The sequence below is a fragment of the Rhinatrema bivittatum genome, chromosome 4 (assembly GCF_901001135.1).
Source record: "Rhinatrema bivittatum chromosome 4, aRhiBiv1.1, whole genome shotgun sequence".
In the NCBI taxonomy this organism is placed as follows: Eukaryota; Metazoa; Chordata; class Amphibia; order Gymnophiona; family Rhinatrematidae; genus Rhinatrema; species Rhinatrema bivittatum.
This window is the reverse complement of record NC_042618.1, coordinates 184,791,612-184,817,096: the sequence shown is the minus strand read 5'-3', so window position 1 is coordinate 184,817,096 and position 25,485 is coordinate 184,791,612. Positions and strand designations below refer to the sequence as shown.

At 42.9% G+C, this 25,485-nt stretch overlaps 1 protein-coding gene across 1 annotated transcript in view; it reads left to right on the top strand.

Annotated features, from left to right (window-relative positions):
• The window catches only part of HELZ (helicase with zinc finger), a 639,316-nt gene that overhangs the window by 407,062 nt on the left and 206,769 nt on the right, over nucleotides 1–25,485 (top strand). The window contains 2 exon segments of the mRNA XM_029599344.1: nucleotides 20,268–20,451; nucleotides 21,861–22,089. Of these exon segments, the coding sequence (XP_029455204.1) occupies nucleotides 20,268–20,451; nucleotides 21,861–22,089 (413 nt within the window).

Below are 25,485 nucleotides of genomic sequence, written 5' to 3'. Positions count from 1 at the left end.
CGGCGTTGGGAGCCTTCCTACGTAGTAATGACATGGAGCTCCTGGCCTCACATCCAGATATCCTACGTTTTCTAAAGGGGGTAAAACACTTGAAGCCTCCAATTAGGCCACCTTGTCCTTCTTGGAATCTCAATTTGGTACTCCGGGCTCTATGTGCACCGCCTTTTGAGCCTCTGACTTCGGCCACACTCAAGGATGTCACCCTTAAGACCATCTTCCTGGTGGCGATCAGCTCAGCACGTCGGATCTCTGAACTACAAGCTCTATCATGTAGGGAGCCATACCTTCGTTTCACGCCAGGGGGAGTATCCCTGCGGACAGTTCCATCTTTTCTGCCAAAGGTGGTCTCGACTTTCCATCTCAACCAATCGATAGAGCTTCCGTCATTTTTATCCTCTGATTCTTCTGACCTGCGTCGGTTGGATGTCCGACGTTCTTTGATAAATTATTTGGAGGTCACTAATGAATTTCGACTCTCCGATCATTTGTTTGTCCTTTGGTCGGGACCCAGGAAGGGTTGCATGGCATCCAAACAATCAATCGCTCGCTGGCTGAAAGGAGCGATTATAGCCGCATACATCGGAGTGGGTAAGTCTCCACCTTTAGCTGTTAAGGCGCATTCTCTCCGCGCTCAAGCGACGTCGTGGGCGGAAAGTTCTGCAGTTTCTTCTCAGGAAATCTGTAGGGCAGCCACATGGAAGTCTCTCCACACTTTCGCAAGACATTATCGTCTAAACATTCGCGCGCCGTCTCACGGTCAACTTGGAGACAGGGTCATACGGGCAGGGCTGTCCGCGACTCACCCATGATGGGGAAGCTTTGGTACATCCCACAGTCTGGAATGATCCTGGTACGTACAGGGAAAAGAAAATTATTCCTTACCTGCTAATTTTCGTTCCTGTAGTACCATGGATCATTCCAGACCCCTCCCTGGTTTTGGGGGTTCTTTGTGGGCCATCCCTGCTTTCCTGTCTTCACAATATTTTCACTCTGTATCTCTAGTTATTGTGAGCTGTGTCTTTGAACACAGTGCTGTTTGCAAGTTCTCAGTTACAGTTTTTTGAGTACAAGTTAGTTGCTGTCACTTACAGCTGTTATTTTTTCTCTATATTTTTGAGATTAATTGATTCCTCTGGTTCTGTCTCTTCTCGTCTTGGCTTTGCTAGTCCAGTTACTGAGGATTGAGGCGAGGGAGGCGTGGCTATATCGGTCCTCCCCTGGGAATTTTTGGTTCTAACTCCATCTGCTGGTCAGGGAACATAACCCACAGTCTGGAATGATCCATGGTACTACAGGAACAAAAATTAGCAGGTAAGGAATAATTTTCTTATGTGTCTTGGACAAGAGCACGATGTCTTGACCTGCACCAAATGCGCCCTAATGACACCAAAAGGTTGCAAGGCCAGAATGGAGAAGATGGAACTTCTCTTCCGTGCTCAAACCCCGACTCCGTCCATTGCATCGATGTCGTCAGAACCGGCTCCATCAACTTTGCGCCAGCATCGACCCCTGGACTGTGACCGTCTGGCGTCGACGACATCTTGGCCTTTGACACCTTCTACTCCCCCTCAGGACCGAGGGGATCGTAGAGACAAACATCGCCATCGACATCAAAAGTCTCGGACCATAGAGGGAGTGAAATCATCGACCTCGCCATTGTCCGCGCTGCCGTCGAAGAAACCCCGTCCAGAAAAGGCACCGACCTTTTCAGCAACTGGGTCACCGAGGCAACCCTCACCCGACAGGGTATCGGGAGCTGCGACTCCGCCTTTAACGATGGTCCCTCCGGCTATGCCTCTGCCTCCTTCTGTTCCGGAGCCGGGGCTGCTTGCTCCAGGTCTCCTAGAAAAACTGGACCGGATGGTTCAGGAGGCCATCGACAAGTTGATGCAATGACTCCAGGTTTCTCCGACACCGGTCCTGATTGTGGAACCGCCCACCAACCCGATTCTGGCAGCGTTGGCACCGCTACTCTCCAGGATGGAAGCGCTCATTGCTGCTTTTCCACCGATGGACCCCGGGTCGCCGATGGCTCCGGTGCCCTCCCCGCTTACTCTGTCATCGGGAGGAGAAGCACCGTTCCGCATCCCTCCATCAGGAGTTCTACCTCAGCTATCAATGCCGATACGTCCAGCACCACCGGTCCAACCATCGGTGCCGATACGCCCGTCGGTGCCACCGAGCCATCCATCAATGCCCTCAATGCCTGCGCTGGTGCCTTCGATGCCTTCATCGGTGCCTCCAATTATTCCTTCGATTCCTTCGGAGCCTAGACCAGGACCCTCGGGTATCCTACCACCCCGTCCTCCTCTAGTTTCTAGAGGGGCAGGTGCTGATCCCTATGATACCTGGACTGATGATTCCTCCCCAGACACCGATGATTTGCCTTGACCACCTTCACCCACTGAAAGTAGAAAGCGTTCACCCCCAGAGGACCTTTCCTTTATAAATTTTGTGAAGGAAATGTCTGAATTGGTTCCCTTCCAATTACAGACTGAACAGGATGATAGACATCAGATGATGGAGTTGCTACAATTCCTGGATGCTCCCAAGGAAATAACCTCCATCCCTAGCCACCAGGTTCTTCTGGATCTCCTCAAGAAGAACTGGGAACATCCTGGCTCCATTGCTCCTATCCACAGAAAAGCTGACACTGCCTATTTGGTGCTGTCAGCTCCGGGTTTTTAGAAAACTCAATTGGATCACCAATCTGTAGTGGTAGAATATGCACAGAAAAGAGCAAAGAGATCAAAGCCTCACACTTTGATCTCTTTGCTCTTTGATGTTTGTCTCTACGATTCCCCCTGGCAAGGAACAGAAGTTTCTAGATGCCACTGGTCGCCGTGTCTTCCAAGGATCAATGCTCATTTCCTGAATTGCTGCTTATCAGCTCTATATGACCCAATGTAATAGGGTCATTTTTAAGCAAATACAAGATTTCACAGACTCCCTGTCTCAGCAATTTCAAGATCAGCTCCAAACCCTAGTAAACAAGGGTTTTGAGGCAGGCAAGCATGAGATCAGATCATCTTTGACACTGCTACCTAGGGTATCTGCAGCCACTATTTCGGCAAGGAGATGGGCCTGGCTCAAATTTTCCGACCTTCGCCCTGAGGTACAAGACAGGTTATCCGACCTACCCTGTGTAGGAGATAATCTGTTTGGCGAACAGATTCAGCGGACGGTGGTGGAACTTAAGGACCATCATGAGACCCTAAGAACAGCTCTCTCTGATGCCTTCTGACTACTCTTCAAAACAGCCCTTCCAAAAGTACTCAAAGAAGTCATTCTTCCGCCCGAAGAAGTCCTACCCGCCACCAACCAGATCCCGTTCTACAAGACCTTTTCAGAATGCCCAGTCTCGTCAGACACGGAAACAAAATCCGCAAGCAGCTCCTCAACCAGGTCCTGCTTCCGGTTTTTGACTCCTGTATAGAGAGCAGCAGCCAGCTTCCATTGCCCCACATACCAGTGGGAGGTTGATTGTGCCATTTCAACAACAGGTGGCACTTGATCACCTCAGACCAGTGGGTCCTGGTGATAATTGCTCAGGGTTACCATCTGAACTTTCTCTCCGTGCCACTGGACTCCCCACCTCTACCGATGTGGAGAACATCCGATCACTCCATCCTTCTGGATCAGGAGGTCTCCCTCCTTCTCCAGTCCAAGGCAATAGAACCCATACCCTCCTCTCAGCATGGCCTAGGATTCTATTCCCGGTGCTTTCTAATCCCCAAAAAATCGGGAGGCGTTCGTCCTATTCTGGACCTACGGGCCCTCAACAAATACCTCCAGCGAGAGAAATTCTAAATGGTAACCTTAGGCTCGCTTCTTCCTCTTCTACAAAGAGGAGACTGGATCTGCTCTCTGGACCTCCAGGACGCATACACTCATATTGTGATAACTCCATCTCATCGCAAATACCTGTGGTTTCTAGTAGGCCCTAAGCACTATCAGTACCGAGTGCTTCCATTCGGCTTAGCGTCTGCGCCACGAGTCTTCACAAAATGCCTCGTAGTAGTTGCAGCCTTCCTCAGGACTCAAGGTGTTCACGTCTACCCCTATCTAGACGATTGGTTAATCAGGGCTCCCACTCAGCAAGCTGCTCTGTCGTCCCTCAATCTAACCTTACACACTCTAATCTCATTAGGATTTCTCATCAACTACAACAAATCCTACATAGTCCCATCTCAAACCTTGTCGTTCATTGGGGCAGACTTGGACACCTTGCAGGTAAAGGCTTTTCTGCCTCGACAGCGAGCTCTCACCCTCGTGTCTCTTGCGCACCGGCTGCAGTCTCAGCACTTTGCGACTGCACGCCACTTTCTCATCCTCCTGGGACACATGGCGTCCTCAGTTCAGGTCTCTCCAATGGCCCGTTTGGCCATAAGAGTCGTGCAGTGGACTCTAAGGTCCCAATGGACTCAAAGCATTCAGCCCCTGTCGACCATTGTCCACATAACCGACTTACTCCGTTAGTCTCTAGCCTGGTGGAAAAATCAGATCAATCTCCTCCAAGGCTTGCCCTTTCAGGCTCCACACCCTCAATTAACTCCCACCACCGATGCTTCCAACTTCGGCTGGGGATCCCATTTGGCCAATCTGCAGACACAAGGATCTTGGTCTCCAGAGGAAGCCAAACACCAAATAAATTTCCTGGAGCTTCGAGCAATCAGATATGCTCTCAGGGCATTTCAGGATCACCTCTCAAATCAAGTTATCCTGATCCAGATGGACAACCAGGTGGCCAGGTAGTACATCAACAAACAGGGAGGCACGGGCTCCTTCCTTCTGTGTCAGGAAGCTGCACAGATATGGGCGGAAGCTCTCTCCCATTCGATGTACCTCAGGGCCACCTACTTGCCGGGAGTGGACAATGTGTTGGCAGACAAGCTGGGTTGCATCTTTCAACCGCACGAGTGGTCTCTCAACCCCTCAGTAGCGAACTCCATCTTCCAACAATGGGGGATATCCTCAAATAGACCTCTTTGCGTCTCCTTAAAACCACAAAGTAGAGAACTTCTGCTCTCTCATTCACAGCAAACACTCTCAGTCCAGAGACGCATTTGCCCTCTTGTGGGCAACCGGTCTACTTTATGCATTCCCTCCACTTCCTCTTCTCTCGAAGACTCTCATGAAGTTACATCAGGACAAGGGAACCATGATCCTGATAGCACCTCACTGGCCACGCCAAGTGTGGTTTTCAATACTTCAGGATTTCTCCATTCGCAGGCACATTCCCTTAGGAAAGTACCCGCTTCTGATCACTCAAAACGACGGGTGCCTTCGCCACCCCAATCTTCAAGCCTTGTCCCTGACGGCATGGATGTTGACAGGTTAATCCTTCAGCCACTTAACCTTTCTGAACCAGTTTCCCGTGTCCTGATTGCTTCACGGAAGCCTTCCATGAGAAAATCTTACTCTTACAAATGGAACACGTTTATGTCATGGTGCTCTTCTCAGTCCCTTGACCCCTTTACCTGTCCTATCACGAAGTTTTTGGACTATCTCTGGCACTTATCAGAGTCAGGTCTAAAAACTTCTTCCATCAGAATGCATGTCAGTGTGTAAGCCGCCTTCCATAAATGTGTCGGGGATGTACCCATATCAGTACAACCCCTTGTAACAGGTTTTCTGAAGGGCTTGCTTCACCTCAAGCCGCCTCTGCGTCCTCCGGCCCCTTCTTGGGACCTCAATCTGGTTTTGGGTCGGCTCATGAAATCACCATTCGAGCCTCTTCAATCCTGTGACCTTCGATATCTCACATGGAAAGTGATTTTCCTTCTGGCAATCACTTCGGCTCGCAGAGTTAGTGAATTACTGGCTCCAGTTACATATCCGCCTTACACTAAACTTCTGCAGGACCGGGCAGTACTCCGCACTCACCCTAAATTTTTGCCTAAGGTAGTTTTGGACTTTCATCTCAATCAATCCATTTTACTACCTACCTTTTTTCCCAGGCCTCATTCCAATCCAGGAGAAGAGGCTCTGCATACCCTTGACTGTAAACGGGCTGTAGCATTCTATCTAGACCGTACAGCTGCCCACAGGGAAAGCACTCAACTGTTTGTCTCTTTCCATCCTAACAAGTTAGGGCAGCCTGTGGGTAAGCAGACTCTCTCCTCCTGGTTGGCGGACTGCATATCCTTTTGCTATCAGCAAGTGGGCATTCCATTTCAAGACCGTGTTAAAGCACACTCTGTGAGGGCAATGGCGACTTCAGTAGCACACCTACGATCGGTGCCGCTTCCTGACATTTGCAGGGCTGCCACTTGGAGTTCTCTCCACACCTTTGCAGCCACAAGGCCAGGAGACAAGATTCCATCTTCGGCCAGTCTGTCCTTCGTAACCTATTTCCAATGTGACATACCAACACCCTTCTGCCTGCCCGTTAGGGTTCAGGATGCCCTCGGCCAAAGTTTTATCCCAGTCCTAGTGCCTTGCACACCTGGGTACATTTGGTCCATTTATCAGACATCCTCAGCTCTGTACTCACCCATATGTGAGGACTACCATCCTGTTTGTCCTGTGAGAAAGCAAATGTTGCTTACCTGTAACAGGTGTTCTCACAGGACAGCTGGATGTTAGTCCTCACGAAACCTGCCCGCTGCCCCGCGGTGTTGGGTTTGTAACATTTTCTTATTTTATTTTTCGGTACTACCTGTAGCTTTTAAACAAGACTGAAGGAGGACCCCTGCTGGCTGCAGGGTTAGTGCCATGCTGGGCATGCCCAGTAGGGGCCAGTCAAAGTTCTGGAAAGTTTGACAAAAGTGTTCCGTGATTGGGTTCCATCCTGTGATGTCACCCATATGTGAGGACTAACATCCTGCTGTCCTGTGAGAACACCTGTTACAGATAAGCAACATTTGCTGATCATCAGTTAGGTTTTAAGACACATCATAGTACGGAGATGTTGTTATTGTTGCTTCTTGGTACTTTGTTTTATAACTTGGAGATTGGACAGTATGGGATTCTTGTCCAGTTACATATTTTGAGTGCTTTTGACACAGTCAAGCATGATATTCTTCTTATACATATCCATAGTATTGGGATATCTGGGGTGATATATAAATGATTTTGTTCCTTTTTACAAGGCAGGATGCAGAAGGTTCAGATGGGGGTACAGGTCTCTTTATAGAGGGAGTTGACCTCTGGAGTACCTCAGGGATCAGCCCTGTCTGCTATATTTCTTAGTTTATATCTTTCCCCTTTAGGGGTGATTCTCAAAGGGTTGGGACTGGTTTATTATCTGTATGCAGATGATGTACAATTTTATATTCCATGTGATGCGAATGGTATTTTTCCAGAAAATGTTTTACAGAAGTTTTTGACTGAGGTAAAAACTTGGTTAGCTAGAACTAGTTAATGCCTCATTATAATGAAAACTAAGCTTTTGTTGGTTGAAAAGAATCCCTCTGGCCAAAATTTGCCCCATTTTACGATTGAAGGAACTTTGATACTATTGTCTTCAGAGGTAAGAAACCTTGGTGTTTTATTAGATTTGCAGTTAACTATGTGCCCACAAGTAAAGCAGATGGCCAAGACATCTGCTTTACTTGTTGCACAAATCACTAAAGCAAATCACAAATCACTAAAGCAAATCACTAAAGCAAATCACAAATATGTTGCACAAATCACTAAAGCAACCCCCCCCCCCGTCTATACCAGACGAACAAGCTCTATCCAAGGCTAATGATCTCGCCTCTTTTTTCCAACAGAAGATCTCGAATACGCTAGCCCTCCTCCCTTCTATTACTACACCACTCATTTCAGACGGGAATCCTCACCCCCTCACGGGAGCCAAGTTCAATAGCTTCGAACCAATCTCCACCAAGGAGATTGAATCCCTCCTAAAAAGACAGAAACCATCTAGCCACCCAGCAGACAATATCCCGTCGAAACTCTTATTTCTCATCCCAAACACGATTTCCGGATCTCTGACAAGCATTATAAACTGCCTTCTAACTCAAGGGAGCTAAGAAACATAATTTAGACCCCAACGAATTAGTCAATTTCCGCCCCATCTCTAACCTCCCCTTCCTAGCCAAACTAACGGAGAAACTGGTAAACACCCAGCTTTGAGAGTATCTAGAAGATCACAACATCTTATACCCTTCGCAGTATGGCTTCCGCAAATCACGCAACACGGAAACCCTCCTCATCTCACTTACGGACCATATCATCATGGGATTAGACAAAGGCCACTCCTTTATACTAGTCCTGTTAGACATTTCGGCGGCATTTGACACCGTCAACCACTCCATCCTCCTGGATTGCCTAACAGACATTGGTATTTCCGGATCAGCTCATAGCTGGTTCAAGTCCTTCCTCTGCAATAGAACCTTTAAAGTCAAAATCAAAATAAAGAATCACCCTCAACAAAGTCCCCACTTGGTGTACCACAAGGATCCTCCTTATCTCCAACCCTTTTCAACATCTACCTCCTCCCCCTTTGCCATTTGCTAACTGATCTTAACCTTATTCACTACCTTTACGCAGACAACGTACAGATTCTGATCCCTATAACAGAATCTATCTCAAAAGCACTCTCCCACTGGAATAACTGCCTACTATCTATCACCAGTCTTCTCAACAGCTTAAACCTGGTATTCAATGCTTCGAAGACAGAGCTCCTCCTCATCTCTCCAAACCAAGATAACGTTCCCCCACCACACCCCCACCACACCCCGACAACACCCTTCTCACCCATACACATGTAAGAGACCTTGGGGTAATTCTCGACAATCGACTAAACTTAAAGAAAATGGTCAACACCACAACCAAAGACTGCTTCTACAGACTCCAGGTTCTAAAACGACTCAAACCACTCCTATTTTTCTACGTCTTCAGGACAGTTCTCCAATCCTTGCTATTTGCCAAAATTGACTACTGCAGTGCCCTCCTCCTAGGCCTCCCCAAATCTACCACTAAGCCACTGCAGATGATACAGAACGCCGCAGCGAGATTGCTGACCAACACTAACCATGGAGAACACATCGCACCCATCCTCAGAAACTTACATTGGTTACCAGTTAAGTTCAGAATCCTGCACAAATCTATCACCTTAATATACAAATCCATCCACAACCAACTTCACCTTGACCTCGAAATCCCCTTCAAACTTCATTCCACCAACAGACCAACTAGAGAAATTCACAAAGGAACTCTGCAATTTCCCCCAACTAAAGCCACACGCCTCACCTCGACCAAAGACCGAGCTTTCTCGACAGCAGGCCCATCCATCTGGAATAACATCCCCTCAGACCTCAGATTGGAACTCTGCCTCTTAACATTTAGGAAAAAACTCAAGACGTGGCTTTTCCGCCAAGCCTTCTCAGATCCCCCAGATACACACTAGTCTGTCCTTCTTCTCTGCCTGAACGATGGACCTTTCCTCTACCTGAACGATGGTCTCTGGTACTTCTAAGCACATGATGATTTAACCTGTTTTTCTCTATTGTATTATATTTATAATTATCGCCAGTTTCTAACCTCTCTTCCAGCTGATTAAGCTTCCAAGTTCATACCCCTTGTTTGAATGTAACTTTGCCTCTTCCACTTCACTTGATTATTTTATTTTATTCTAGTTGTCACTCCAGTTTTCTACCCTGTTCGATATAAACCGATCCGATATGGTTTTTTACTATGAAGGTCGGTATAGAAAAGTGTTAAATAAATAAATAAGACTGCTTTTTATAAATTGAAAATCTTAAGACCGCTAACATCCTGGTTACCAGCTGAACTATTTAGAACAGTGCTCCAGATTTTAGTATTAGGACATCTAGATTATTGCAGCAGTTTGTGTGTGGGGCTTCCAGATAAGTTATTGCATGTTTTACAATTGGTTCAACATGCAGCTGCACAGATACTCACGGGTTTATCAAAATATGCACTGCACTGGTTACCAGTCATATATATATCTAGATTTAAATTATTTGCACTTACATATAAATTAATATACTCAGAGAGTCCTTGCGTCCTTAAAAGAGAGGATTGGGTGGTACATATACTTCTGTCAGGTTTAAAGTCTCTAGGAATTCAAGCCACGGTTCTTTCTTGGTTTAAATCTTTTCTAACAAATCGCTACTTACAAATAAAAGTTAATAATTACACATCAGAACCCTATCCTTCTTTTTCTGGTGTTCCACAAGGTTCCTCTTTATCCCCATTACTTTTCAATATCTATTTACTTCCTCTTTGTCATATTCTCGCAGCTTTAAATGTGTAATTTCAAATTTATGCAGATGATATTCAATTGTCAGTTCCGTACTCATCTTCTTGGTCAGATACTCTTTCATCAGTTTCATTATATTTAGCTACAATAAATTCCTGGATGGACCATAATCGGTTAAAACTAAATCCTTCCAAAACTACTTTGACTTATTTATCCTTATTTATCCTCCATAAATAATTCAACATTAGGACCACCTTCTCAATTATTGTTTAAGGGCATTTCAATCCCCATTGGCTCTTCTACCAGCAGTTTAGGAGTTATAATTAACTCTGATCTTTCGATGGTTCTAGTGTCACTAGAAAATCCTTTTTTAAACTAAACTTATTAAAAAGAATCCATCCTTATTTGTTTCCTCAAGACTTTCGGACAGTTTTACAATCTTTAATTTTTTCGAGTTTAGATTACTGCAATGCTTTATTTTTAGGTTTACCGGACTCAGTCATTTTTCCATTATCAATTAATACAAAATTCAGCAGCTCGGATTTTATCTGGAGTTACTCGCCACTCACATATTTCTCCGATTCCTTTTTCCTATCATTGGTTACCAATTAAATATAGGGTTCAGTATAAAGTATTAAATATTATACATGCGCTTATCTATAATACAAACTCAGCATGGCTCTGTTCAAATTTACGTATTTACAAACCCGTAAGACAGCTCCGGTCATTCTCAAAAAATTTACTAGATATACCTACTGTTAAATTGGCTAGATTGGAACTAACCAGGAAAAGGGCCTTTTCAGTCGCCGGCCCTATTCTTTGGAATGCATTACCGGACTCTCTTCGTCTTACATCCTCTGCTTCACAATTCAAAAAAATGTTAAAAATTTATCTTTTTCAGAAAGCCTATAGTTCTTTAACCATTACATAATTTTGGTATCATTAACTTCTGGTTGTTTTTCATTATCACAACTTAATTTTACCATGCTTCCATATTTTAATAATTTTTACGGTTTCATGTTATTCATTAGTTTTTTTTCAGTTTTTAATTGTTTTTAGTGGTTTTGTTGCTGATATTGTCAATTTTTAATGATTGTTTTGGCGGTCAAAATTTTGTTATTTTATGTTATTTTTATGTATGTTTATTGTAAACCATTTTGATTAATTCTTTGAATTGTAAAGGCGGTATATAATAGGGATGTGAATCGTTTTAGGACGATTAAAATTATCGTCCGATAATTTTAATATCGTCTTAAACCGTTATGGAACACAATACAATAGAGATTCTAACGATTTATCGTTATAAATCGTTAGAATCGTGAGCCGGCACACTAAAACCCCCTAAAACCCACCCCCGACCCTTTAAATTAAATCCCCCACCCTATCGAACCCCCCCCCAAATGACTTAAATAACCTGCGGGTCCAGCGGCGGTCCGGAATGGCAGCGGTCCGGAACGGGCTCCTGCTACTGAATCTTGTTGTCTTCAGCCGGCGCCATTTTCCAAAATGGCGCCGAAAAATGGCGGCGGCCATAGACGAACACGATTGGACGGCAGGAGGTCCTTCCGGACCCCCGCTGGACTTTTGGCAAGTCTTCTGGGGGTCAGGAGGCCCCCCCCAAGCTGGCCAAAAGTTCCTGGAGGTCCAGCGGGGGTCAGGGAGCGATTTCCCGCCGCGAATCGTTTTCGTACGGAAAATGGCGCCGGCAGGAGATCGACTGCAGGAGGTCGTTCAGCGAGGCGCCGGAACCCGCGCTGAACGACCTCCTGCAGTCGATCTCCTGCCGGCACCATTTTCCGTACGAAAACGATTCGCGGCGGGAAATCGCTCCCTGACCCCCGCTGGACCTCCAGGAACTTTTGGCCAGCTTGGGGGGGGCCTCCTGACCCCCACAAGACTTGCCAAAAGTCCAGCGGGGGTCCGGAAGGACCTCCTGCCGTCCAATCGTGTTCGTCTATGGCCGCCGCCATTTTTCGGCGCCATTTTGGAAAATGGCGCCGGCTGAAGACAACAAGATTCAGTAGCAGGAGCCCGTTCCGGACCGCTGCCGTTCCGGACCGCCGCTGGACCCGCAGGTTATTTAAGTCATTTGGGGGGGGGTTCGGGAGGGTGGGGGATTTAATTTAAAGGGTCGGGGGTGGGTTTTAGGGGGTTTTAATGTGCCGGTTTTGCGATTTTACGTTTTTTTCGATTTTTCACGATATTTTACCCCCCCAAACGGCAACAATACGATTCCCTCCCCCTCCCAGCCGAAATCGATCGTTAAGACGATCGAGGACACGATTCACATCTCTAGTATATAAACATTATAAATAAATAAATAAATACATGCCCACATGCTCATTATGCTCTGAAGGTAAAAAGTTATTACAAGTTGCTGCTAATCAGGTTATATAAACATCAGTTTACGCATGCAAGGTCATTTTCTTTTATCTCACTGATGACATGGAATGAATTGCCATTGCAGCTCCGGGATATTAAGGCATTCAGAAAAGGTGTTAAGGCAATCTTGTTCAAGGAAATGCTTGATTAAAGTGTTGAGCCAGTATTAATTAATAAATTTTGTGAGTTTTTGTATGCTCCAAATATGTATATTTTAATATGTGTTTTGTATTAATGTTTTATGTTTTTACTATTGATTCACACCGAACACTTGGTGCAGGGAAGCTGTGGAATATATGATTTTAATAAATAAATACTTGTAAAGCTGCAACTGTTACTGCCTCTGGGAGAATCCTGCCATAAATGCTATCTCGTTGAATTCTTATAGGAAGTACTCCACACTTACAAATCCTGCTTAAGTGCTTTGGTATCCTTGATATGGTGATGCTTTCTCATGATATGTGCTCTAGTAACACCAACCTGCATACGAAAGCCCTCCCCATTGGGATGACATGGCAGGAGGCGATTTACATGCAAGGATGTCTCTACCAGTGAAGAAAAAGTCGTCCAAATAGTGTACCATGTTTGTGTATTCTGACTTCTGCTCAACTACCCAATGTACCAACGTGCTGAAATTCTCAAAATAGGCACATGAGATTGAGTGACCCATCGGGATACACTTGTTAAAGTAGTGTACTGGCCCTTGAATTTGAAACCTAAAAGGTGGAAGGAGTCGAGATGCAGTGGCAGGAGGCAAACGTCAGAATTGATGCCTGCCTTTGCCAAGTGTGCATGGTTGCCATCCCTCCGATGATGACTATGGCCTGGTCTAGTGATGCATAAGAGACCGCAAACAATTGCGGGTCAATCATGTTCTTCACCGATCTGCCTGCGGGATAGGACAGATTATGAATGAGATTGAACTTCCTGTGCTTCTTCTTTGGGACCATTCCCAATGGAGGCATATCACCATGTTAGTAAAGGGGGAGGGTCTGAAAGGGATCCCCACCCCTACCTAGGGCAATTTCCATATAAATTTTCTGCTTGACTGCTGCCTCTTGTGAAGCTAGCGAGAGTACATTGCTCAGGGGATATGGCTGAGCAAGAGGTTCCTGGGAGCAGGGGATGATAAAACCTTGTGTGAAGCCTGAGGCAATTTCCATGGCTCGAGCCCTTCGTGGGTATCGCTCAAGGCAGGGAGTCATGGCCTCAATGTTGACTGGAGACATTGCCAAATCCTTCAGGATTGCACAGCGGGTGAGGGGCCTGCTGCCTGCAATCTCTTGATACCCGGCACTGAGTAGCTGGTTGCGTGCCTTCAAGTTTTGCAGACATGCTTAAATTTACAATGCACCTATGAGCAGTGCCCAGCATTAAAGGCCTACATGTGTCCCCCAACCCTCCATTAAATGATGAGGCTCTGCCCTAGCGCCATTGATATCATAACTTGGCTTTTCCAAGTTCAACAACTTCTTCGTTTTCATCTCGACGAGCCAAAGTCCAAGACCCGGTGCTTCCATGAGATGGAGTTGTCCTCGGCCATGCTGCTCAGGAATTTGATGGCATAGTTCAGCCATGCCCACTCCTGAAATGCTTGTTAGTCTTCATTATGGTGTCCAAGTACCTAATCAAGTAAGGCACCTGCTCAGATTCATGTTCCACTATAACACTCATAATTTTGAGTTTTTTTGACATTGGCCTCCCTGCCAATGTCTTTGGCCTTGCTCTCACTGGCTCTACTGTCATGGTCTCTAATGAGCAAAGAAAAGATATCAACAAATTCCTGTCTCCTGATCTTACAGGCCATACCACAAACTAGTGTATTGATGCCATACAGGTTGTCCTGCTTGTGGAATACCGCTTATAATGCCTGCAAAGGTGCCAACACGAGGTTGCACATGTGTGCTGTAGCTCCCCTTTTGACTGCACACCACCACTCCGAACAACCCCCTCTGAGCCACCTTTATTAGCCTCCCTCCCAAGAAGAAGAGGGAGGCTAAAAAAATTGGCTCAGCCCTCAATTTCATGTCCTTGCAGGTGACTGCCCCAGATTGCTTCTTTGGGGGCATTGCAATGTTGCAGCTGCACTACTGAAAACAGAACACTGAGAAAAAACAAAAAGGTAATTTGAGGATCGCACTGCACTGCAAACGCATACGTGAACTGGAGTCCCACCCCATCCGGGTGTGTTAAGGCAGCTAAAGACTGTCTGCTGGCAAAGGCAATGGATTCCAGCTGCAATGGGGCTAATAGCAGGAACACCTGATCAGCCAACCCACTCTGGCAGACTGTGGGTTGTGGAAGGTGCCCACTTGCATCTAGCTGTGCTGCAAGCTATTAGTGCAATTGCCATTCTTTCTTCTTCTTCTTTTTTTTTTTTTTGCTTGTGCCATTTTGCAGGCTGAGGCAATATGCTTCCTGCCTTCATGCTTGGTACCTGACTCCCCACTCAATTTCAAGTCACAAGATGGCCAGCAAGGCCAAGATGCCACCATCCACAATACCGGAAGCCCCCAGCCATATGGCTGCCTGTTGTGAGTGATGCTCACAATGGCCTCAGTCTTTCTTGGCCCACCCAAGATGCCCTAGAGGTAAGAGACATATAATATAGCCGCAAATCCTTCCCAGAAATCACCAAGATAGCTGCCCTGCCTGCTCTAGCGACCATGCAGTTGGGACCTCTCAAGCCACGTGCTGATGCTTTCTTTTTTTTTTCTTCCTTTACCAGTCTGTCGTATATGCTCATCTTGTGATTTTTTGACCAGCTCTACACAGCCTGAGGATTCCCAATTGCCTTGAGGCTCAGCCCTCCCCAGCCCCAAGGATAGGACACCAGCATGGTGGCTGCAGATGTCTTCCTGAATGTCTGCCCCTCCTCATTGCTTTAGTCCTGCTTAGATCGGGGGGGGGGGGGAAGAAGACTACTATTAGATATTGCATATCTCCCCCATCCTAAAAGATCTCCATTGGCTCCCAGTAAACTTCAGGATCCTTCATAAATCACTGACAATTATCCACAAAAATATTCACCATCAGACTCCATTAGATCTTTCACACCCTCTCAAACTGCACTCGACGACCAGACCCTTAAGAGATGCTTACAAGGGATCCTTACATGTTCCCCCAATCAAAGTTGTACAACACGCAAACATCAGAGACAGGACATTCTCTACCACAGGACCCTCCATCTGGAACGCCATACCTCCGGACCTCAGGCAGGAAACCTGTCTACTAACTTTTAAAAAGAAATTAAAGACATGGCTATTCTGCCAAGCCTTCCCCGCCAATAGCCCAACAGCCTGATCTAGAATTATCATATCGCGTATGTAAATAAACAAACGCTAATCTTGCTCAAAAGTCATCACGAGATTCTGTCCCAGCCTCCCTCCCATACTCCATTGTATATAGTAATTTATTGTATATAGTAATTTATCTTCGTTCTCCCCCTCTTTTTTTCCTTCTCCCAGTTAAGGCAACCTTGTTAGAATGTAACTTTTATGCTCCTTCAAAATGTCACTTGTTGGAATGGTTGGTTATAGTTCTGCTTAGTTCGATGTAAACCGAGTTGATTTGATCTACATCAAGAAAGTCGGTATATAAAAGCCTTAAATAAATAAATAAACAAATAAATAAATACCTCTCACTATAGAAGGGGAACTCTTATGCACCAGCCCAGCTCTGACCTTGGCCATGACCCTTCTTCACCCTTTTATTTATTTATTTATTTTTGAGATTCATCCAACACATTGGCCCACGACACGCAGCATGTTTCCCTCCCACTGGAGAGACTGGCCTTCAGGGCTGAGCCATGCCACCCAATACCCCACAAACTAGTGGCCTCCGTGTGTTCAATCCCACCGCTAGCAGTACAGAATGCAGGCTGTACACAGGGTTCCATAGTCCCATCTTGTTCCTTCCTTCCTTTTTTTTTAAATATCTCTAACACTGCTGTCGAATTATCCTGCAATGCCGCCACCTGCCAAACAGATGGGGAAAGTCTCCCGACACCCACCCTGCACAAAAGCCGCTGCTTTGCAAAGCCAATCCCGGCCCTCTTGTTGACTAATGCCAGTAATGCCTGCCAAGGTAAAGAAGGGAGCTGGTACCATGGGAAGATAAATTCATGTGACTTAGCAAAGGAAAAATGGGCTGTTTTAATGCCAGCATGCCCTTTTAAATTCTGTGCCACCCACCGTGCTCCCAACCCCTCTTCCTTCGTATCTATCCCCCCTTCCCTGCTCCCACCCTGCAGGAACTAGGCACCCATATTGTACCTTGCTTCCTGAAGGGTGCGTCACAGGGTCTTAGTGGTCTATCCTCCATATATGCACATTTTTTTCAGATAAAGTCCTTTTGAGACTGCATTCAGTGTTCTTACCAAAGGTGGTTTCTCATTTCCAGTTAAACCAATGTGTTATCCTGCTAAGATTTATTTCCAAAACCTCACTCTTCCTCAAGGAAGCAAATGCTTCCTACTTTGGATTATTAAAGAGCCTTATTGTTTTGTAGTGACAGAACAGAGAATTGGAGGAAGTCTTCCCAGTTATTTCTTATGTTTGATGAAAATAGACAAGGATGTCCAGTTAAAAAGCAAACCCTCTCTTCCTGGCTTTTCCATTGCATCTGTTTGCTTTTCCTCTGTCACATACAGTGAAAGCACATCAGATCTGAGCTAGAGACTTCTGTAGCTCAGATGAGACCTGTTTCGGCATAGGTCTTCTGTAGAGCTGCTACATGGTCTTCAATCAGTACATTCCTGAATCATCATTGTTTAGATCAAGATTCCCACAGAGATTGCCTTGCTGGTCAGTTTTTCAAGGCAGCCTTCAGCTTGGGAATCCCCATTTGTGTGGCTGTTTATTCCACAGAGAAAACAAAGCTGCTTACCTGTACTCTGTGGACAGCAGAACAAATCAGCCACACAATCCCATTCACCTCCCAGAAGTTGAAGCTCAGCTTCCAAATAACTAAGGAGGACTCGTGCAGTAGACCAGGAATTCCTGCAATGCTTGTTCTTTTGGAGCTAGGAGAGAGAGCAAATTTTATACAATGGCGCCGTCAGACTACATCACCCACATGATAAGCAACTTTATTTATTTAGATTTTTATATTCCAATTTTCTCAGCATTTCAAAGCCCCAGAGGAATTACAATCTACGTTTGTACCTGAGGGTAAACTAACTTGCCCAAGGTCACAAGGAGCGACATTGGAACTTGAAGCTTGGTGTACTGGTTCGTAGCCCACTTCTGTAACCACTAGGCTACTCCTCCACTCCACTCCACTCTCTCTCTTTCTAGATTCCCACTATTAATATCTTTCAAGTCTGGCAGACTTAAGTATGAATGGAAATTGCCTGTCTAGCTTCCTGTAGAGCACTTGTTCTAAATCCGGTTCTCAGGACATACCTAGCCAGTCAGGTTTTCAGGATATCCACAAGGAGTTTGCACGAGATAGATTTGTGTACAATGGAGGCAGTACATCCAAATCCATCTCATGGTTTGATAACCCCTGCTGTAGAACATGCTGCACCTCAGAATGTCTCTTTAAAATAAATATTCCTTGAGAGTCAGATCTAACGCTAGGTGAAACTGGGTCATGTATTTCTGAAACTCCTCTTTTTTTTTATTCTTTTAAATTTGTTTGGGGCTTTTTAGCCCCTTCACACATCCAGTTACTTGTTACAGCTGCTTCCTTTCTTTGTTGGTTCTTTGTTCAAAAGCAGAGCATGAAGCTTTCTGTTGACTAGGTGTTGTGTATCACACGTACTCTGCACATGAAGTTAAACAAAAGTTGAATGCACTTGGTAGTGCTGTGGTTTTTTTTCTTGTATGTGTATAATGTTTGATATATACTTATTTGTGTGGCTGTGTAAAAAGAAACAAATAAAGATTTGGATGTATGTGTATATGTATGTATATATATATTAGGAATGTGCTTCTGTTTTCTTTACCAACATAAGTATTTTTGTTTCAATTTGCTTCTAAACTGAAAGGGTAAAATTCACAAAATTTCATTTTTTAATTTTTATTTTAGTGCACACTAAGTTAGTATGTAAGTTTAAAACTCAAATAGTGCACACTAAATCGAAAGTAATATGCACTAAGCAAAAAAGAAAGAGAGAAAACTTAATGAAACAAATGAAAAGGGAGGACAAACAAAACAAAATGAACCAAAAGTTTTATTGTTACAAACCTCTAACATATATAAGTATATACTGTAAACATACCCATATACATGAACACAAATATGAATAGGATATATAATTTTCTACATGTATCCAAGAAAAGGTTCAGTTGACATGCATACATCTGTATTTAATTATGTAATTGTATCCTTGCCTAATTTTTTTTTGTTTTGTTTTATTTTATAATATGTCTTGAGCAGTGCAGATCTAGAATTGTGTTTGGGTTGATGAGCAGTTAATTATGTTTATTTGCACTTTGAATAAATGCTGTAGGAAGATAACTGCAGATAATTTGCTATTCAGCTGCTGCTATGTGGCATTACATGGCCCATTTCTCAGCATAGTTATTACTTCTAAGTAAAATAAAATATGCTGTTTGAAATAGGAAAAATTAGAATATTGAGGGTTTAGTCATTGAACTAAAGTGCCTACGTTTCATATAAAATGCTTACTAATGGAACTGACTTTATGGTGTAATTTCCTAAATCTCTGTTTCCTTTCCTTTTAAGCAAAAGCAGAAATCTCAGTTGAAGGCTCTTGAATACCATTAAAAATTTGAAGACTTGTTTATCTTTCTGGTCAGGGCTGCTAGCTATAGAAATTATTTTCTGAACTTAAATGTAACTGTACAGGAAGAATTCTGTATACGTCCCATATTTGTCTACTTTCACATGGTTGAATGGAAAAGATGTGTGTTTGTGCATTTTTGGAAGGAAGTTTGAAGGGCAGAATGAACAAAAATCCAAGTCAAGAACAGGATGAGTTTGTGCTTCTGCATTATATTATAGTGCTTCTAGCTCCCAAGTGTACAGTGTTAGCCTTACTGCCTTCACTCCCAAGTGTACAGTCCCATGGCCCTGCTCCCTTTGCTCAAAGCTTCATGTTTGTGTGTGTGTGTGTGTATTTATTATTTATATAAACTTATATTCCGTTGAATTCTAATAAAATTGACCCAAGAGAATTACAATAAAAACATTCATAATTCAGTAAAAACAAACAAAACGTGTTTTATCTGTCTTGACTAGATTGTAAGCTCCAAGTATTAGGGACTGTATATTATGTGTGTCTTCCAGCATTTCATACGTCTAGTATGCGCAGTACAAATCATGATGTTTGGAGTTCTGTGTATACAGTATATTCAATAAACTGTCACATTGACACATTGGACCAGTCAGTTTTACCAGTTTGAAGAATTGTTTCTCTCATTTGTCTTGTTACAAGCTCTAACAGTGATTCTGTTTTCAGGAAGGTAAACTCCTCTGTAGAGCAAGGGGATGTCAAAAATGTATTCTTTTCTGCAGTCACAATTGGAACTTTTCTTCTTTAGCTTTCAATATAATTTTAAGGTGTTTTTTTATTTGCACTACAAAAATAAAATAAACAGTCTTTTAGAGCTAGATCTAAGTAAAAATATTTTGAGTATCTTTGATGCCAGTCTATATCTTACTCCCACTGCTGCCTAAAATGTCTGTTTGATGGGATCCTTCATAATGTTAATCAGACGTTTCCTGACCTCTTTTTTTTAAGGTGTTTGAAGTCGTAGAGCGTGTCGAAGAGCTAAGGAGGAAATGGCCTGTGGCTTGGGGAAAATTGGATGAGGGCAGTATTGGTGTAGTAACACCGTATGCTGATCAAGTGTTTCGAATTCGTGCAGAGCTTCGAAAAAAGAGGTTTATCTGATGTCAGTGTAGAAGGGTGCTGAATGTTCAGGGTGAGTATTAAATAAACCTGATATTCTGCTTGCAATTTATTGAAATTATAAGCTCTGATGGAAGTATCATCATTGCTTTCTTTTGTTTGATAGAGAAACTCAGAAAATATAGGAATATCCTTTTTAGGGAAGGAGAGAATTGTGTTTTGTGTATATCATAGAATGATTTCCAATTTACTAATAGTTATGATGTTTCACATGTGAGTTTGTTGAACTTTAGAACTGTTTATCTTTATGATGTAAGCAATGTTGATATAAAACTGCTTAACCATAAGAGAGCTGAACAAGTAACCAGTAATAGGGAAATAGTATACATTTGTTGTTTTCCTTTGCTTGGATGTTATAAAACATATGAGATGTATTTTTTGTTTGGAATTCTGTTTGTTGGAGCTCTAGTCTTGGTCACAGAGAATTAAGCTTAGCCACAGATCGAGTGTTCATTTTGCCTTATATGTAGGAAAGCCCAGCTTGGCCTTCCAGATTACATAATAACCATAAATAATGGTAGTTAAAGGCCAGTTGGTCTATCCATTCTGCTCAGTCTAGACTAAAAACATAAGTGCCATGCTGGATCAAATCAATGGTTCATTGAGCCCAGTATCCTATCTCCAACAGTGGTCAATCCAGATCTCTAGGAAGTACCCAGCAGATCCACAAAGAATAGATCTATTTCTTGTTGGCCACTTCCAGGAATAAGTGGTATATTCCTCATGTCTGGTTCTCTACCATTTTGAGTATATAAACATATAGACTCTCATCTTTAAACCAACATCCTTGCCATGTCTTTAACTTGACTGCTCAACCCTATTTTTACTGCTGCCTTTTATGTCTGTCCTAAGCTTGTTCAGATTCTATTAGAGTGTGCTGGCTTTAACCATCTCTGCCAGTAGGCTGATTTAGGCATTACCACCATTCTCTTTGATTTTTACAAGATCAATGATTAAATCAACATCCAGGGCCTTTTCCTTATGTTGGCACCCAATTTTGTAACAATCCTCACAACCATCAAAAATCTATAAGGTTGTCCAAAAACATTGGCCTCCAGTTGCTCATCAATGATTTGGTTACCCCAGCCTTGCAATTGTACCTTTGATCACTTCTGTTAGGGTTGTAACTGCTGCTTTGTGCGGGATACCTCAGATGCCTTGCAAGGCTTGATGCAGTGTATGTACTACTGTTAGAGTTGTAATCGGATTAGCTTACTTGGGGTTTTTACTAATGTAATACAAGTCTACTTACCAGAAAACTTGTGACTGGATCTGGAACTAAAGAACATTTATTGTTTAACAGATGAAGAAATGAATCAGTGTAATCAAAATTTTAAGGTTTTACGCAGTCCATTAGTGTGTGGTCATTTTTTTCAGTAGTACCTGCTAAGCTCTTAAATTATCTGTGCATTCTTTCCTTAGGAAAGCAGTTTAGAGTTTTATTTCTCAGCACGGTACGGACGCGGCATACTTGCAAACACAAGCAAACACCCATTAAAAGGAAGGAACAGTTATTGGAAGATTCCACAGAAGACCTAGATTATGGCTTTCTATCCAACTATAAACTTCTCAACACTGCCATCACCAGAGCACAGTCCCTAGTAGCTGTGGTAGGAGATCCTGTTGCTTTGTGTTCCATTGGAAGATGCAGGTAAAGTAGTTATGGTTAACAGTGTTATTAAATGCTTAAAACTGTTTTCATGTGTTTATAGAAGTTATTTATTAATTTTAATATAATTTCACTGTTCATAGTAACATAGTAGATAATGACAGAAAAAGACCACACTGCAAGGATATATCCCAGCAGTAAAAGCTTAACCCAGTTGTAGAAGATCCTCAGTGGGTTTGTACTGTTTTGGGTAAACAAAAATACAAGATCTAACAACAGACCCTTCCCCTTATGTTTTGCCACCAAGCTTTGTAATACTCTAAACAGCTACCAAAACTAGTAAGGCTATTAGCTGAATATCCAGTGTCTTAGGTCTCTGTGGCCTTCCTAGATACCTAGCCTCCACCACTTGCTAGTAATAACCTGGTTGGTTTCTGCGGTATTATAGCCTGTTTGTACCAACCCATAAAATCAAGGTAAATAAAATTGGAATAATTTTTTTTACTTTTTATTTATGCAATTTTTCAAATACACTCAAATCAAATTCTTGCTAGAAAAACATAGAATCAAACAGAAAAAAACCCCAATTCTAAACAGAAAAAAGAACAAATTTTGTTACATTAATACTTGATTCTAAATCAAGTCCTCAAAGAGGGGGATACAGTTACACAACTTCAGGATTAAACTAGAAGAAAAGAAAAAAAACCTGTGGTATTACCTCGGCACATTATACATAGCAGAACCAATATTTAACTCAGCGAGGAGGAACTGCAGGTTGACTAGTGCTCAGAAAGCTAGTTAACTGACTAGGGGCAAATAAAATATACGAATTCTCCTGAAACCTAATGTGACACTTGCACAGAAACTTAAGTAAAAATAGCACCGAGCTGCTGGACTTTAGGACTTAGTAAAAGAAATTGCCTACATTTCTTATTTGCTGTATAGCCGCATCCAGGAATACTCTAACTGTAAGTTGTAAAAATGACTCATTGCAATGTGGAAAGAAAATTCTCAAGAGCCAGTCTTGGTCTGGTTCTAAGACCAAGGAAATAGTCATGGTAGAAGGAATAACCAAAACAGAATCTGAATTTTCCAATAACTGAGTCACATTCAAATTCTCTTCAGCAGCCAGAATCGGAATCAAGTTTGTAAAACTGGAAACAGACCCTTCTTCTTTTTTCATGAAAGGAGGCAAATAGTAAATCTTAGAGACAGGAGAAATTGTTTGTTCAGGCAATTTCAAAACTTCTATGAGATAACTTTTAAACATCTCTTTTGGGGAGATTGATGAAAGTTTTGGAAAATTAATAAATCATACATTTTTGCTTTTAGCCTGATTGTCCAAATCCTTCAATTTTCTCTCAATGAAAGCCCTGTCTATAGTACACAGTCTTTCGCAAACTTTAGTTGTTTAAACTCTTCCTGTCTTGTGAAATTTGCTGTTCCAACAGTCTCAAAAGCTAATCACCGAACCCGACTGTTGAATTTTTATTTGCTACAAAAAATAATTTTAAAAATATGTTTTTGAGCATTACATTAAGGTGGATGATTGAACTGTCCAGATGGACCTTGCTTAAGTCAGCGAGACACATCAATTAGGCTTGCTAACACTTTTCTTTGTATTTTATAAAGTTACAAATTCAAAATGTATTTTTTGCAGACTATGTAAGAATCTCCCATTTTGGGCTCCCCCTTTTTTTTGTTTTAACTAGTTAAGAACGTCTCCCAGAAGCCAACTGGGTTGGTGCTGGCAGGCTGGTGGTGGCCAAGTACTGTCCAGCAAGGTGATAAGGAGAAAATAAGATAAAAAAAAAATGTGACCTAGTGACTACAGGCTTCACTTTTTCTTTTACCCATACTACTTAGTAGTATGGGTAAAAGTGCCTTTCTCCTCTGATTCCCTAAGTAAAATTTTTTCTTATGGTACAGAAATAACAGATTTTTTTTCCATTGATAAGTGTAATTGGCCATTACAATTGGGTTACGTCAACTGGTGGCACCGAATGGACTTAGTCTATCCAAGCTAGAAGAGCTTTGAGCTCCTCTAGGAAAAAGACCACAAATTTCTAGAGAACTTCAGCAGGAAAGATTTTCAAAATGCAATACTTTCAACTCACATATTTATCCACCAATTCTACATGGTACAGTATATTCATAACTACATTCAGAAACAAACCTTTCCTACCTGCTACTGAGTAAGGCAACTGCTATCCTAAACCATTCCTGGATGCAAAAGAGAGCATCTGCCATCTACTTCGATCGGTCTGCAACTCCTTTGATTCTATTTCACGTACCTCCTCAGCCTCCATTAGAGCTAGATGCATGGCATGGCTTCAAACTAGCAGCATCCGCAAGAACATCCATGAGAAACTGGCAGATCTCCCCTGCTCTGGGGATGATCTTATAAGTGAAAATCTCTTGGAAATATTTGCACAAATAAAGTACCAGAATGTGGTAATGTAATCGCTCTATATAGCTGCTGAACAGCTATATAGAGAGATTGAGACATTGAAATGTCACTTCTAGCCAAATAGATGACTATACTTCCACAGGCGGCCTTACCGGTCTTTTTAACAGTACTATCTGCTGCCCCTTCAGGCCCAGTGTCATCAACCACTTCTAGCCACGCATTGACAGAAAGAATACTGTCAGCCAAAATTCACACAGTAAGCCCAGTCCAAGCCAGGGCCTAGTTTTTAATCCCTCTAAACAGTCTTGTTTCCCTTTTTTTCAATAGGGGGGATTGGGAACAATTCAGCATTTCATGCAACAGTGGTGACAGATCATCAAGGACCTTTGGGTCCTCCAAATTGTGCAGCCTAGGTTACATTTTGAAGGGGTTAATAAACATGTGGATAAAAGTGAACCGGTAGATGTAGTGTATTTGGATTTTCAGAAGGGGTTTGACAAAGTCCCTCATGAGAGGCTTCTAAGAAAACTAAAAAGTCATGGGATAGGAGGCGATGTCCTTTTGTTGATTACAAACTGGTTAAAAGACAGGAACCAGAGAGTAGGATTAAATGGTCAATTTTTTCAGTGGAAAAGGGTAAATAGTGGAGTGCCTCAGGGATCTGTACCTGGACTGGTGCTTTTCAATATATATATAAATGATCTGGAAAGGAATACGATAAGTGAGGTTATCAAATTTGCGGATGATACAAAATTATTCAGAGTAGTTAAATCGCAAGCAGATTGTGATACATTACAGGAGGACCTTGCAAGACTGGAAGATTGGGCATCCAAATGGCAAATGAAATTTAATGTGGAAAAGTTCAAGGTGTTGCATATAGGGAAAAATAACCCTTGCTGTAGTTACACGATGTTAGGTTCCATATTAGGAGCTACCAACCAGGAAAAAGATCTAGGATAATATTTTAAAATCGTCGGCTCAGTGTGCTGCAGCAGTCAAAAAAGCAAACAGAATGTTAGGAATTATTA